General features: G+C 40.6%; 1 protein-coding gene, 1 long non-coding RNA gene and 1 pseudogene across 2 annotated transcripts; 2 read left to right on the top strand and 1 right to left on the bottom strand.

The window, feature by feature from the left end:
- Positions 1-308: 308 nt before the first annotated feature.
- Positions 309-2739, top strand: LOC117270184 (alpha-(1,3)-fucosyltransferase 7 pseudogene; annotated as a pseudogene).
- A 1933-nt stretch (positions 2740-4672) lies between these two features.
- Positions 4673-12228, bottom strand: LOC144458743 (uncharacterized). Its single transcript, XR_013488133.1, has 5 exons — positions 12154-12228; positions 9967-10095; positions 9671-9764; positions 5237-9586; positions 4673-5012 (listed from the first exon to the last, which is right to left on the bottom strand). It is a non-coding gene; the product is annotated as an uncharacterized LOC144458743 (long non-coding RNA).
- Positions 6715-11313, top strand: fut7 (fucosyltransferase 7 (alpha (1,3) fucosyltransferase)). Its single transcript, XM_078162036.1, has 3 exons — positions 6715-6852; positions 8320-8396; positions 9196-11313. The coding sequence occupies exons 2-3, from the start codon at positions 8394-8396 to the stop codon at positions 10270-10272; spliced, it is 1080 nt and encodes a 359-aa protein (XP_078018162.1). The 5' UTR covers positions 6715-6852; positions 8320-8393; the 3' UTR covers positions 10273-11313.
- Positions 12229-14046: the final 1818 nt, after the last annotated feature.

The following is a 14046-nucleotide window of genomic DNA, read 5'->3' as shown; positions in this document are numbered from 1 at the left end:
GAAGCAGGCAGCTCTGCAGTGGTGCCACAGCAGCAGCAACGCTGTCTGTGTGAGCATTGCACATGTGTGAGCAGCAGCAGTGCAGCAAAGTAGTCGTCATGCACTGCTCACACAGACAGCGTGGCCCGGGCATAATGCAACTGTCAATCATGTCAATTGCTCAGTGAACTGAGCTCAAAGTAGTGCTCTAATTCTCTACCTGAGCCCAACTGGGCCCAACCCCACCTGCCAGGTGTGGGCAGGGCTGTAATTTCTAATTATTCATTATTTAGCATTTTTTAATAGAACTGGCAGTTTGTCACGCGTAAATGGTGGGAGTTGTAATGGACTGGACCAAGTGGGAAAGAAAGAGAAAGAGGGGGGACTGCCACTGAGACAGGGAAATTGACGGATTATTTTTTACAGTCTATGCTTGCTACTCCCATTAAACTGTAGCCTCTCCAACATATCCCGTTTACTGTGTTCTCATTTACCCTCATGATGATGGGATATCAATGTAAGAAATGCAAATTTATCATACAAATCATCAACCAAAATGTTATTTTCTATTTCTCCTTAGACATTACAGAAAAGATTTCTGCACGAAATGTTTGATGGATCTTAATGTGTGGTTTGGTTTCTACAGCACTCACGACTTTCTGCTTTTTTTCCCCTTTTTGTCCTTATAGGAAAAAAAGAAGCTTAAAGATAAGTTTCTCCAGTCGTGGAGGAGCAGAAAGCCGTCTCTGGTTTTAGTGAGTGGTGGTGAGTTTTCTTCATACTGGGAGTCACAGGCTGACTTGTTGGAGAACCTGATGGTGAGTCATCATTACAGTCATCACTGCTGTTGGTCAGTTACACAGACACTAAAACAAAACCTGCATGGCGTGTACAGAAAGGTGTTTTCATCCATCAGTAGCTCTAAGAAAATTTATTTGGTTTCCACTGTTTTTACTTCACACTGCCACACCCTAAGAATCTCCCTTTTCCTGTTCTTGACAGTAGAGATGATAGGAAATGAGGGGAGAGAGATGGGGATTGACATGCAACAAAGATCCTCAGCTGTAGTCAAACTGGAGACATTACAATTCATCATCAGTACATTAACATCTACACTCACCAGGGCATCCACAGATTGATTTAAAAAGTCTGTGTTGCATTAACTCACAGCTGTTGTTTTTACACCATCTGAAAAATTAATGGAAACTAATGGATGCATGAAACAGAAAGAAAAGTGCATCCAAATTTAAAAAAAACTGCAGCACTCTCTTTAAGTCCTTCTTAGCTACGACCAGCAGCTCTATAGCTCACTCTGTTGGTTGGCTGGTCAGTTGGTCAACAACAATTGTCCCCAGCCTTTGGCTGCCACAGTTTTTGCCCTAGGAGGCTGAAATTTAGCTTGGAGGTTGCAGCCATTGCAAATTAATGCTTGTTTGTCTTTAATCCTTCCTTTGAATGCTGAGTTTCGGGGGGGTTTTTATGGAGCATCGACTCCAGAAAACTGGCAAGGGCTTGATTATAATAGACGTTCAATTGTAAAAGTCCCGCACACCAGTTTTAAACTTGCAAATATTGCTGATATGGTCATATAACATCTGCTTAAGGCAAAAGGTAAAACAACAAAAGCCTCATTGCTCCTTTATAATCCTACTTCTTTCCCTTTTGTGACAGGGGTGTAATAACATTACAAAGACTGTACTCATCTTCATGAAGAACCGCTTCTTCCTCTCCTTTCTATGTGTTTTAACACTGGGTCTTCTCATTGGATGGCCAAGAGGATTCCACACCCTGACAGCCAGATATCCCTCAACCTTCCGTAAGTGGAGCAGCAGTAGACGAGTCACCATCTTGATGTGGCACCGGCCCTTCGGTGAGTCGTCAAGCCTGCAGGGTGATGTTTGCTGGGATCTCCACCGCATCCCTAACTGTAAACTGGTGGGCCAGCGCTCCTTGTTCCCCTTTGCTGATGTGGTGGTGTTCCACAACAGAGAGCTGTCAGAGGGCACCGAAAAACTGCCCCTGCACCTTCCACGGCCACGGGGCCAGAGGTGGGCTTGGATGACTATGGAGTCCCCTGCTCACAATGGAGACTTGTACCAGTATGCAAATATCTTCAACATGACCATAACCCACAGGAGGGATGCTGATATCAGTATACCCTATGGTGAGCGGATACCTAAGAAGGCTGAAGGACATCTGCCGGAAGATGTCCCTCAGAATAAGAGCTTCTTGGCCTGTTGGGTGATCAGCAACTACAGGGCCCACCACAGGAGAACCCAAGTGTATAAGGAGCTCAGTGCCAGAATTCCTGTGAAGGTTTACGGTCAGTGGGCAAATACACCCCTTGACGCTTCAGCTCTCTTACCTACAATCTCTCGCTGCTACTTCTGTTTGGCTTTTGAGAACTCAATCGCCAAAGATTACATCACAGAGAAGCTGTGGAGGAATGCTTACCAAAGTGGGGCGGTGCCTGTCGTCCTTGGACCGCCATTAGAGGATTACAAAGCCGTGGCTCCACCTAATTCTTTCATCCATGTTGATGAGTTTGCATCAGTCAAAGACTTGGCAAAGTATCTACAACAGCTTGCAGAGGACAAGAAACGCTACAGTGAGTATTTTGCCTGGAAACATCAGTGGAAAGTGAAGTTGTCCATAGACTGGAGGGAGAGCCTGTGCAAGATCTGCTTGAAATACAACAGCTTACCACGGAAGAAAGTTTACTCCGACCTACAGGCTTGGAACAAGGCTAATAACAGCTGAGCTTGCCTAGTTGTTAAGGTGTCACTTACCACATCAGAATCAGAATAAGATTTATTACCAAATAGGTTTTTCACTTACGAGCAATTAGGTATAAGAGGAAAGTTACAATTAAAATATGACAAAGATACTTTTAAAAAGTACTAATAGACACAAACACACACAAAAGCTGTGGCGGCCATGAGTGGCACCATCTTGGTACACATTTTAGACAAATTAGCAGGCATCATGACCACTTTATTTCTATTTTATTATTAGTAATGTTTATGTGCATCATACTTATTGTCCTTCTATCATTGATGATGCATTTCTTTCAGTGTGTTTAGTTTTAATATTATTGCTCTGCCAATAAAATAAATCTGCAAACAGTGATAATCAGACCAAAAGAAACGTGGCTGACAAAAAATGGTAGAACACTGCAGGAAAAAAACTGAATAATGACATTCTTGAGACTTAGGAAAATGTTCTCCAAGGTTGTAGCAGAAACATAGCTAGCTACTTATTGAAAGGTCAATTAAGTAGTCTACATCCATCAAAATCTACTGCGTGATCATTGGTGGACACACGATGGTGGAGACCTTTAAAACACTGAAAACGTTTAAATGTTGAAGAACTGAAGACAAGTTTTGCTTTTGGTTTCATGTTAAATACTTTGTTGTAGATGCTCCTTGCAAATAAGGGGAGGATCATGAGAATCAGAAATGGATTTATTGCCAAGTAGGTTTTCACTTACAAGGAATTTGCTTTGGTTTTTTTGGTGCATAGTACATAGAAATGTGTTAACATATGACAAAATCATGACCAATAAAAGTTTGATTAGTTTTAATGTCCTCTCTTTACTCAAAGAGAAAAGGCCTTGAGCTTGAAATCAACTCCAGTTTTCTACTGCTGCAATTGCTGTGTCAGTGTATCCTATCTAAGCATTTTTATATTTTCATAATATGGTACCATTCAGAAAGCAGGCACTATGTTGAATGACTTGATATCAAAAAGCCTTCTTTTTCTTTGTATTTGGTATTTGTCACTTTATATTTGTACTGTATTTGGTTTTGATGATGTCCAAGGGTTTGGTCTGTTAACTGTTTATTTCACGCTAATAAAAAGGATGACTTGTCATTGCAGGAAACACCATGAACAACATGTGATCCAAACGAAGCTCAGCTTCGTCAAACCAATGAAAAACAGGAGGTATTTTCAGTGACTGTAGGTAATGATTCAGTTTGTTGACATGTCTCATTAGGACCAAATTAACTATTAAATATTTAAATAAAACTATTTTATAGTTGAAACTTGTTTATTTTGTTATCAATAATGTCTATAGTTTGATTTGGCAACACATTGGAGCAATTTTAGCAACAGTAACAAGCTAAGACACTGTTAATTAGGAAGTACTCATTTGCAGACACTGGGGATTTTTATCATCTCATTTGAGGATATTGGGTCTTAATTATTGTTTATAATGTTTAGTTTTTTTATACTTAACAAGTCCTACTTATCCCAAATAGCTAGGAGAAATTGAAAATGCACACCAAACAAAAGTTTGGGTCTCAGAAGGATAGGGACTTCTAAGTCATGTGAGGTACAGTCAAGAGCAGTGACTAAATAACATCTAATGTCTTTGTGTCTGAAGGTTACAGTCATCAGAGTAAAAAATAACGTCTTCAAACACAGTAAAATAAATATATTGACTCATTCATGTATTTATTTTCTGTAACCACTTATCCTGTTGGGGGTCACAGGGGGGCTGGAGCCTATCCCAGCTGACATTGGGTGAGAGGCAGGGTACACCCTGGACAGGTCACCAGACTATCACAGGGCTGACACATAGAGACAGACAACCGAGTATTCAGAGAAAACCCACGCTGACACAGGGAGAACATGCAAAGTCCACACAGAGGCGTTCCCCATCCCTCGGTTCAAACTGGGAACCCTCTTACTGTGAGGTGACAATACTAACCACTGCACCACCATGCCACCAAATTAATATAGACAGCATAAATATACTGTAAACAGAACAATATAAAATTAAAAGTTGTTTATAAAGTTAGCAATTGTAAAGCATCTGTCTAGTCTTCTGACCACTCAAAGCACTCTCATACAACATGTCACATTCACCCACACACACACACACACACATTACCACAGTGGTGGCTGATGCTACCATACAAGGTGCTCACCTTAACATTCACGTGGATACTTCGACATGCAGACTGAGGGGCTGGGGATCGACCAGTGATCTTCTGACTGGTGGACTATCTGCTCTACCTACTGAGGCACTGTGAAAATACAAGCAATAAATAAACTGTACAGACAGGCGCATCTAAGTTTATGTTTCAAAAATAAATAATAAAAATAAAAAACAAATAATCATAATAATGCAGGACCTGCATTAGAAAAAGTATTAGATATTTCTATTCTACTTATACTGTATTTGTATTGTAGCATATTATATTAAAAAAATGCACTTGGTCAAATTATATATAATAAGTAAACAATGTACCTGCAAAAACCTGAGGCTTTGGGGGTCTCTTGGGGTCCTGGCCCCTGGAACAGTGGCCCAGTTTGTCGGGTCCATACTCCAGCCAACAACACATGACAAACACAAATTCAGTGTGAGTTCAATGTCTATCTTATCCTGCAGCGTACTGCCCTCTTGTGATCATTTAATATACTGACATAAATGTCACCAGACAACCTGAAGATGCAGTTAAATATTTGGATGTGACAGTGTTTGGTTTCAAATGCAATACAAGCAGTTTCTGTACTGTTCAGGTATTCGTTAAGCTGTAAGATCAACTGTAACAAGAGACTATCACTACTGATTTTATAGATAACAGAATAAATCCATCCATCCATTTTCGAACCACTTATCCTCTTGAGGGTTGCAGGTGGGCTGGAGCCTGTTCCAGCTGACACTGGGTGAGAGGCAGGGTACACCCTGGACAGGTCACCAGACTATCACAGGGCTGACACATAGAGACAGACAACCATTCACACTCACATTCACACCTACGGACAATTTAGAGTCACCAATTAACCTGCATGTCTTTGGACTGTGGGAGGAAGCCGGAGTACCCTGAGAAAACCCACGCTGACATGAGGAGAACATGCAAACTCCTCACAGACGGACCTCCCCAGCCTGGGGTTCGAAAAGTTCTACTAGTTTCCTTTGTGTAGATATACATATGACAACAACAGAGCAAAGACCTCATCAGTCAGTTATGATCTGGAACATGACCTTTTATTTTGAGATATAGTTTGGTTTGCCACTTTCTGTTCATGACCATCAGCTCATAAATTTCTGAACACTTAGGAGGTTGATGAGGGTGGCACTCATGAAATTTTCATTGTGTTTTCAGCTTCTCCGTCAACAGGCAGCACAACGGAGCCTTTGCTGCTCTAGAAGATTTTAGATATGTGATTTCAGCTCATGTTTTTGTGCACTTAAGTCCAACTTTATCACGCTGAGAGAATAAAAAGAGCACAATCAACAACAGAAACATGAACCACACATGCACACAGGCAGTCATTCAGTGCCTGTGCCACAATTTGGTTAATACTTTGCACATCAGTACTCTCTCTGGTAATTTGTTTGTACAAGGGCACATAATTAACTCATTCCTCCTCCCAATTTTTTTTTACAAACCACTTTACATTTATATATCACATTACATTTTGGTAATCTCTTTTACTCTCCATAACAGAGCTACACTAATGGCTCACTGGTGTGCGCTCACCCTTGTGTAACCCCTATGTTAACTCTGATTACACTTCCTCTTTTCACACATGCAGCAAACACCTTGTGATATGATAACTTGTTCTTGCAGAGTATTGCCAAACAGAGACAAAGATGCAGAATACTGGGACATCACATTTACTAGAAAGCAGGAACTGGAAGATGTGGCTGGACAGAGAGAGGTGGTGAGCATGTCGCATGCTGAGCTCATATCATATTCAACAATCTTACAAAGAGCCACACCTCAGCTTCCTTAAAAGGGGCTGCATTTTTGGCTTTTAAAGCGCTTCAAGCTCATCATCACGTCTCTGCCAGCGGCGACCAAAAATGGTATCAGTGGTGAGTGAGGACGGAGAACAGACCGCTCATCTAGTGATCAGGTTAGTGGAGGAAGCTTGGGGTTTTCTTTGTCATGCATCTTTCTGGTCAATGTGGTCTGGCTTCTGAAACACATATTCTTTGATGATCTCTCTTTGGCAAGAAGTACAAAGTCATCAGCTCTGTGTCAAAGTTGATTAGTCTACTGTTGGATAAATACATGCAGGGTTGAGAGCAAACTGGTTTGTCCTTTGCACCTTCACAGCAGCCAGTGAAAAGAACAGTGCCACTGCCAACATAAGTCTTTCACCACATCCTGTTCACAGTTGGCACTGAAGTCTCAACTATATAGAGAATGTGAATTATTGTAATAATATCCAACCATATGTGCACATATTTTAAGTCTCAAAAGAAAGTCTAACACTAAACTAAAATCTGAGCAGTTTGTTTTATGTTAGTGGATTACAGTTGCAACCAGTGAAGTTTATTTTTACATTTTCTAATCACAGATGTGGTTTGAGCTGTGGTGCTGCTGTTTTTCACAGTGTGGTTCTGCGTACTCTCCTTTACTTTATACTGCAGGCTGCTCTTAATATCGACCCTGTGTTCAGATAATGTGAGGCATGACAGCTGCAGGTAGCATATAAAGAGCCTGAGAGCACACACAGATGACTTGATGCAAAAACGGTTATCTGGCCGAAGATTTGTTCAGCTTTGTTGCCCTCTGCCCTACTATATAGCATATGCAGTGTAGTGCAAACCGGAATCAGGGGTATGAAGCAATGGGATATGAAATATGACAACCTTTCAGCCTGCAGTATGCAGTAACAGCAACTACATCATTCATAAGGTGGTGTACAGACAGTTAAAGTTGTTTGTGCCATCCAAATTTAATAGAGTCCACAGAAATAGAGTTTATTTTCTACACTTTCTGTGGACGTATCCACATTCTGAAATAATAAATATGTCCATACTTGTGTACAGCATCTTTCTTTGGGTGTTTTCTTCTATGTGTTTGCCTTTTCTCATTAATGCTAACATAGAAAAAACATTTTTTAATCAGATTATCTCCTTCTAATTTTGCACTACTCTCAATATGCCCTTTGTGTGTCTCACATCCGGTGTGAGCCTTCATTAGTTCCTTATTTGCACACAGTTCTGTTAAAGGTCTTTCGTGTTAAGCAAAGGGAGACCCTCTATTTTCAATTCTGTGATCTATTACAAAATCCTGTTTTCTTTATGATTTCACAATTAATAATGTCCTCTCCCAAGAGGACACACATCCTGTACAGCAGTGAGGCCTGCAACTTCACAAAAAAAGTATTTGTTCTGTCTCAGTGATTGAATTTTAATGCAAGAAATGCAAACTCGTTTTAAAAATCATCAACCAAAATGTTCCTTTCTATCTCTCCTGTAACGTTACAGAAAACATTTACAAAGTAACCGCATGAAATGTTTGACGGCTCTTAATATGTGGTTTGGTTTCTATAGCACTTATGACTATGCTTTTTTCCTTTTTGTCTGAATAGAAAAAAAATAAGCTTATACACAAGTTTCTGGAGTTGCAGAGGAGCAGAATACTGTCTCAGTCACACAGTAACTTATGGTGAGTTCACATTACAGTAATCACTGCCGTTAGTCAGTTACACAGACACTAAAACAAAATCTGCATGGCGTGTACAGAAAGGTGTTTCCATCCATCAGTAGCTCTAAGAAAATTAATTTGGTTTCCACTGTTTTTGCTTCACACTGCCACACCCTAAGAATCTCCCTTTGAGATGGTGTCTCATTTTTCCTGTTTACAAATGTCAGTGCAAGGTCACGCTTACCAACTGTTTCGGTACTGTCTGTGAGCCTCCAGCAGTAACCTTGAGCGGACCCTGAATGGAAATTTGATGCACTGAATAAAATAGTGTGCCTTTTTATATGTTCAATAAATCTGTTTGTTTGTCCCAGGTGACTTACACCAAAGGTTTGAATAATAGTGAGCTATATTTTTTTAGTGAGCTAGATTTTGTATATTTTTAAATATACAAAGAGAGTTTAGAGAGCTCTGATACAGCTGGACTCCAACTTAGGACATTGTGGGTCATCATCAGCATCTTAACTCTTACATTAACAAGGGCATCCACAGATTGATTTACAAAGTTTGTGCTGATTACCTCAGCAATGATTTTATGCATGAGACAGTGATAAAAAATGCATCTAAATTTCTAAAACACAGCAGCATAGTTTGCAAAATGGTTTGTTGTGATGTTCATTTACATGTAAAAGTCCCACATTCCAGCTTTAAACCTGCAAGAATCACTGATATGGTCAATTTAAAATGTGCTTTAAACAAAGGGTAAAGCCACAAAACCTCATTGCTCCATTATATCCCTACTTCTAATTCCCTTTTGTGACAGGAGGGTGGTACCACTACAAAGACTGTACTCAGCTCAACAAGGAGGCGCTTCCTCCTCTCCTTTCTCTTAGTTTTACCACTGGGTCTTCTCAATGGATGGCCAAGGGGATTCCAGACTCAGACAGCCAGATATCGGAACTGGAGCAGTAGTAGAAACATCACCATCCTGCTGTGGTACTGGCCCTTCGGCAGGTCATTCAGCCTGAAGGGTGACGTTTGCTGGGACCTCTACAGCATCCCTCACTGTAGACTGGTGGACCAGCGCTCCTTGTTCCCCTCAGCCGATGTGGTGGTGTTCCACAACAAAGAGCTGGCAGTACGCCGACAAAACCTGCCCCTGCACCTTCCACGACCACGGGGCCAGAGGTGGGCCTGGATGTCCCTTGAAGCCCCTGCTCACAATGGAAACTTGAGTCAGTATGCAAACATTTTTAACATGACTATAACGTACAGGAGGGATGCTGATGTCACTGTACCATACGGCGAGCTGCTACCTAAGAAGGCTGAAGGACATCTGGCGGAAGACGTCCCTCAGAATAAGAGCTTCTTGGCCTGTTGGGTGGTCAGCAACTACAGGAACCGTCACAAGAGAAGCCAAGTGTACAAAGAGCTCAATGCCACGGTTCCTGTGAAGGTTTACGGTCGGTGGACAAAGACACCCCTTCGCTCTTCAGTTCTCTTACCTACAATCTCTCGCTGCTACTTCTATTTGGCTTTTGAGAACTCAATCGCCAAAGATTACATCACAGAGAAGCTGTGGAGGAACGCTTACCAAGGCGGGGCGGTGCCTGTTGTCCTTGGACCACCATTAGAGGATTACAAAGCCATGGCTCCACCTAATTCTTTCATCCATGTTGATGAGTTTGCATCAGTCAAAGACTTGGGAAAGTATCTACAACAGCTTGCAGAGGACAAGAAACGCTACAGTGAGTATTTCACCTGGAAACGTCAGTGGAAAGTGAAGTTGTCCATAGACTGGAGGGAGAGAGTGTGCAAGATCTGCTCACAGTACAACAGTTTACCTCAGGAGAAAATTTACTCCGACCTAGAGGCCTGGGCCAAGGCTAATAACAGCTGAGCTTGCATAATTGTAGTTGAGGGAATAGTTTGGATCTTTGAAAGTTGGGCTGTATGGGGTACATAGCCATAGACAGTGTGTTGCATACAGTAAATGTTGGTCGACACGCTCCTAGTTTGTTAGCAGGAGTTCCACTTCGAAACAAAACAATGCACTGCTGTGGATGGGGTCAGCAGCAAAACATGTTTTAGCCACCTAATTTAAGTCCCACTTGAATAAAATCAATAAAAATGTAAGTGTACGCTGTATGTAGAACATTTTCAGAGCTTTACCTTTCAGTCACACAGCCCCTTCTGAGAGGGAGGTCATTAACAGCTTCAGTTGTCCATTTCGTCAAAGCTACCAGACTCCATTGAGAAAAATAGTGATTTTAGCTTGATGAACACAGATCCACTGCTGCCCCAAATTAGTTTGTTTGTGTTATTGTGTGACTTTGGTGAATCCAAACTAACCTTAAACACCAAGGTCAGGTCACACAATAACACAAACTAACTAATGGAGGCAGAGGTACACCAGTAGCTCCTGTATCCAACAATATTTAATTACTGCTTTTCTTAATGGAGTCTGGCATTAGGTGATAAAACAGCTTTAGTTCCCAGATGCAAAATGTTGCCTAATGGCAAGGTAAAGCAGTGAAAATATTTTAAATGTAGCCTCTTGAATTGATTCTGGTTTTTTTTAAAGTGGTTAAAACTCATTTTGCTGCTGGCCCCTTCCACAGCAGTACATTGCTTAGCTTCTGTGGCAGCACTCCTGCCTGCTTCTCCAATGTGCCGACTGACATCTACTGTATCTAATACACTGATTATGGATAAGTACCTCATACAACATCACCGACCAATCCCTTTAATGTGTCACTTACTTTTGACATATCAGCAGACATCATGACCTCATTTTTTGCATCAGGACTTAGTACTCTTCTGTCATTCAAGATGCATATTTTCAAAATGTGCTCAGTTTTAATGCTGATGCTGTGCCGATTACATAAATCGTCAAACTGTGATAATCAGATCATGGGAAACATGGCTGAGCAGCAAGTTTTTTTTTTAAAAAAAAAGAAAAGGAGCACAACAAATAATGCAGAAACTTTTGAAAGATTACACCCTTGAGATTTAGGAAGCCTTATCCAAGGACATTAGGGAAACATATATACTGTATGCACACAACCAACACAATTACTTCATATTGAGAACAATAATTAAGTGAATTAAAATCCTAGCATGTACATCCATAGCACTTTATACCAAATACCTGACCTTTCCAGTGTTAAAAGAATAGTTTGGATTATAAAGAATACATTTTTTTTGCCAAGAGTTGGATGGGACTGATAGGCTACCACTATCATATTTGCACATCAATCAAGAAGCTACAGCCAGCAGCCGGCTAATGTAGCTTAGCACACAGCTAGCCTGGCTTTGTCCGAAGCCACAAAATATAACATGTTAATTTGTAGTAACAGCTGTAGAGGTGCCCATAGGTGGATTTTTTTTTACCTTAGGACAGAGTCAAGCTGGTTGTTTCCCTATTTCCAGGCTTTCTGCTAAGCTAAGCTAAGCTAAGCTAACCTGCTGCAGCTTCCACACGTCTTTGGGAATGGTATCAATCTTCTCATCTAGCTATTGGCAAGAAAACAAATTAGCACATTTCACACAAAGTGTAACTATTCCTTTACGGTTAACTGAACACAGCATACAGTTCAGTCCACTTTGAGGGCACTGGTATAAACACAGGCCCATACTGTGCAATGACTCCCAGCCCATAAAAGGTCCAGTGTGTAGGACTAAGGAGCATCTACTTGGTGGTATTGGTATATAATATGCATGACTATATTTTCATTTGTTTATAATCACCTGAAACTAAGAACTGGTGTGTTTTCATTACCTTAAAAGAGCCATTTACATCTACATAAGGAGTGGTCCTCTCCAGGCCCCCAGGAAGGCAGCTCACCTCTATTCCACAGTGGCCACTGGTGGTATTGCAGCAAGAAATCCGCTGCAGCTTTAAAAGCATTTTCCCCATGGACCACCATTAAATAAAGAGACTGCTGTAAAACTGTTAAGAGGACGCCTCGTACGGCAAACAAGTTCACTTATGACTCTTTCAACTAAGAATCAATGATCCATGGAGGTTTAATAAAAAGTTTAAAACTTTCTTCAAGCTGAGAAAAACAACTGAAAATCTGTGATATCATCACAATGTCAAGTCAAGCAGGAGCTCACTTACTCCAGAATTGAACCACGAGGTTAGAAACTTTTTTTGACATATGCACGCGAGCAATTCCATTGGACTGAACACTCCATCATAGATGGTCCTCTCCCAGGGAATCAACCATGTTCTACAGTTGTCCACAACAAACAAGTCAAATACTGGCTAGGGCCATTTGCATTTTCACATCACCTGCCGTAGTTCTCCTGCATGCATGGCACATAGTGAAAGTTTAAGTTCTGCAACCTCACCACTAGATGCCACCAAATCCGACACACTGGACCTTTTAACACATGTACTGTACAGAAACCCAACAAGCACAAAGGTTACTGTAAATGGCACTGACAGACTGATGTCATTTTATTAAAATGGACACACCATGGTCGAGGCCTTTAAAACACACAAAACTTAAAAGGTTGAAGAACTGAAGATAAATTCTGCTTTCTGTGTTATGTTAAATACTGTCTTTTAGATGCCTTGAAAATAAGGGGAGGAGCTTTATTGTCATGGGAAAAAAATCACAGTCAATAAAAGTTCAATTAGCTTAAATATCCTCTTTTCTACCAAAGGGAGAAAACCTCCCATTTACAGATTGCTGCAATTGAGGTAACAGCACATTCTCTTAATGTAAGATAATTGCAGCACATTTCAAACTACAGGTACCGTGCTGAATGTGCTTTCAAAAAGCCATCTTTATCATTGCATTTGATATGTCATTTTACACTTGTTCTGTATTTGTTTTTGAAAATTACCAAGAGTTTGGTCTGTTAAATGGTTTATTTCATGCCAATAAAAATGACTGAAGAAATGAATGGCCACCGAGTCTAATTGCAGGAAACACTATGACCTACGTATCTATAAAAAGCTCAGCTTCCTCAAACCTATGTAAAACAGGAGGTAAACCAGTCTTTTGACATGCCTCGTATTGTAACTACTCAGTTCCTCAAACTTTCCTCTACATGTTGTTGTGGATCAAGACGTTGACTATAGGTGTAGGCTCGCTATTAAACTGAAACTGCACAACCAAAAGGGGAAGCAAGATATTTACTGGAGGAAAAAAAAAGGGAAAAATACTTCAGCAGTTTGCACATAGTTCTCAAACATTTCAGCATGAAGTCAGCTTTACTTGATAACTAGAAGCAGGGATACATTTAAGGTTCAGGGTGCTCTGATTGAAAACATCTCAGTGTGGCTGACATTTCAATAAATTAGAATTTAATCCATTTAATTTAATCCAAAATGTGTCACAGTTGAAAAAGTCTGGTTAGAGTTGAAATGTAATGATTGCACATTCACAAATCTGCTAATATTTGTCTGTAAAGTTATTAAAGAGGCAATATTATGTTAACATTAATTAGTGAAGGAACTCTGGTTTAAAGGCTTGTTTCAATGTTTCCCGAGCTGTCGCCTTGCTAATAATTTAACTGTAACCTATAGGGACTTCTAAGTCATGTGAGGTACAGTCAGGGAAGTGGCTAACTGACATTTAATGTCTTCATGTCTAAAAGTTACAGTCATCCCAGTAAAAAAATAACTTCTTAAAAACAATATCAGACGAGAGAAATACTC

The sequence above is a fragment of the Epinephelus lanceolatus genome, chromosome 19 (genome assembly GCF_041903045.1).
Source record: "Epinephelus lanceolatus isolate andai-2023 chromosome 19, ASM4190304v1, whole genome shotgun sequence".
NCBI classification, from domain to species: Eukaryota; Metazoa; Chordata; class Actinopteri; order Perciformes; family Serranidae; genus Epinephelus; species Epinephelus lanceolatus.
The sequence above is the reverse complement of the archived record's forward strand: the minus strand, read 5'-3'. Positions and strand labels throughout refer to the sequence as shown.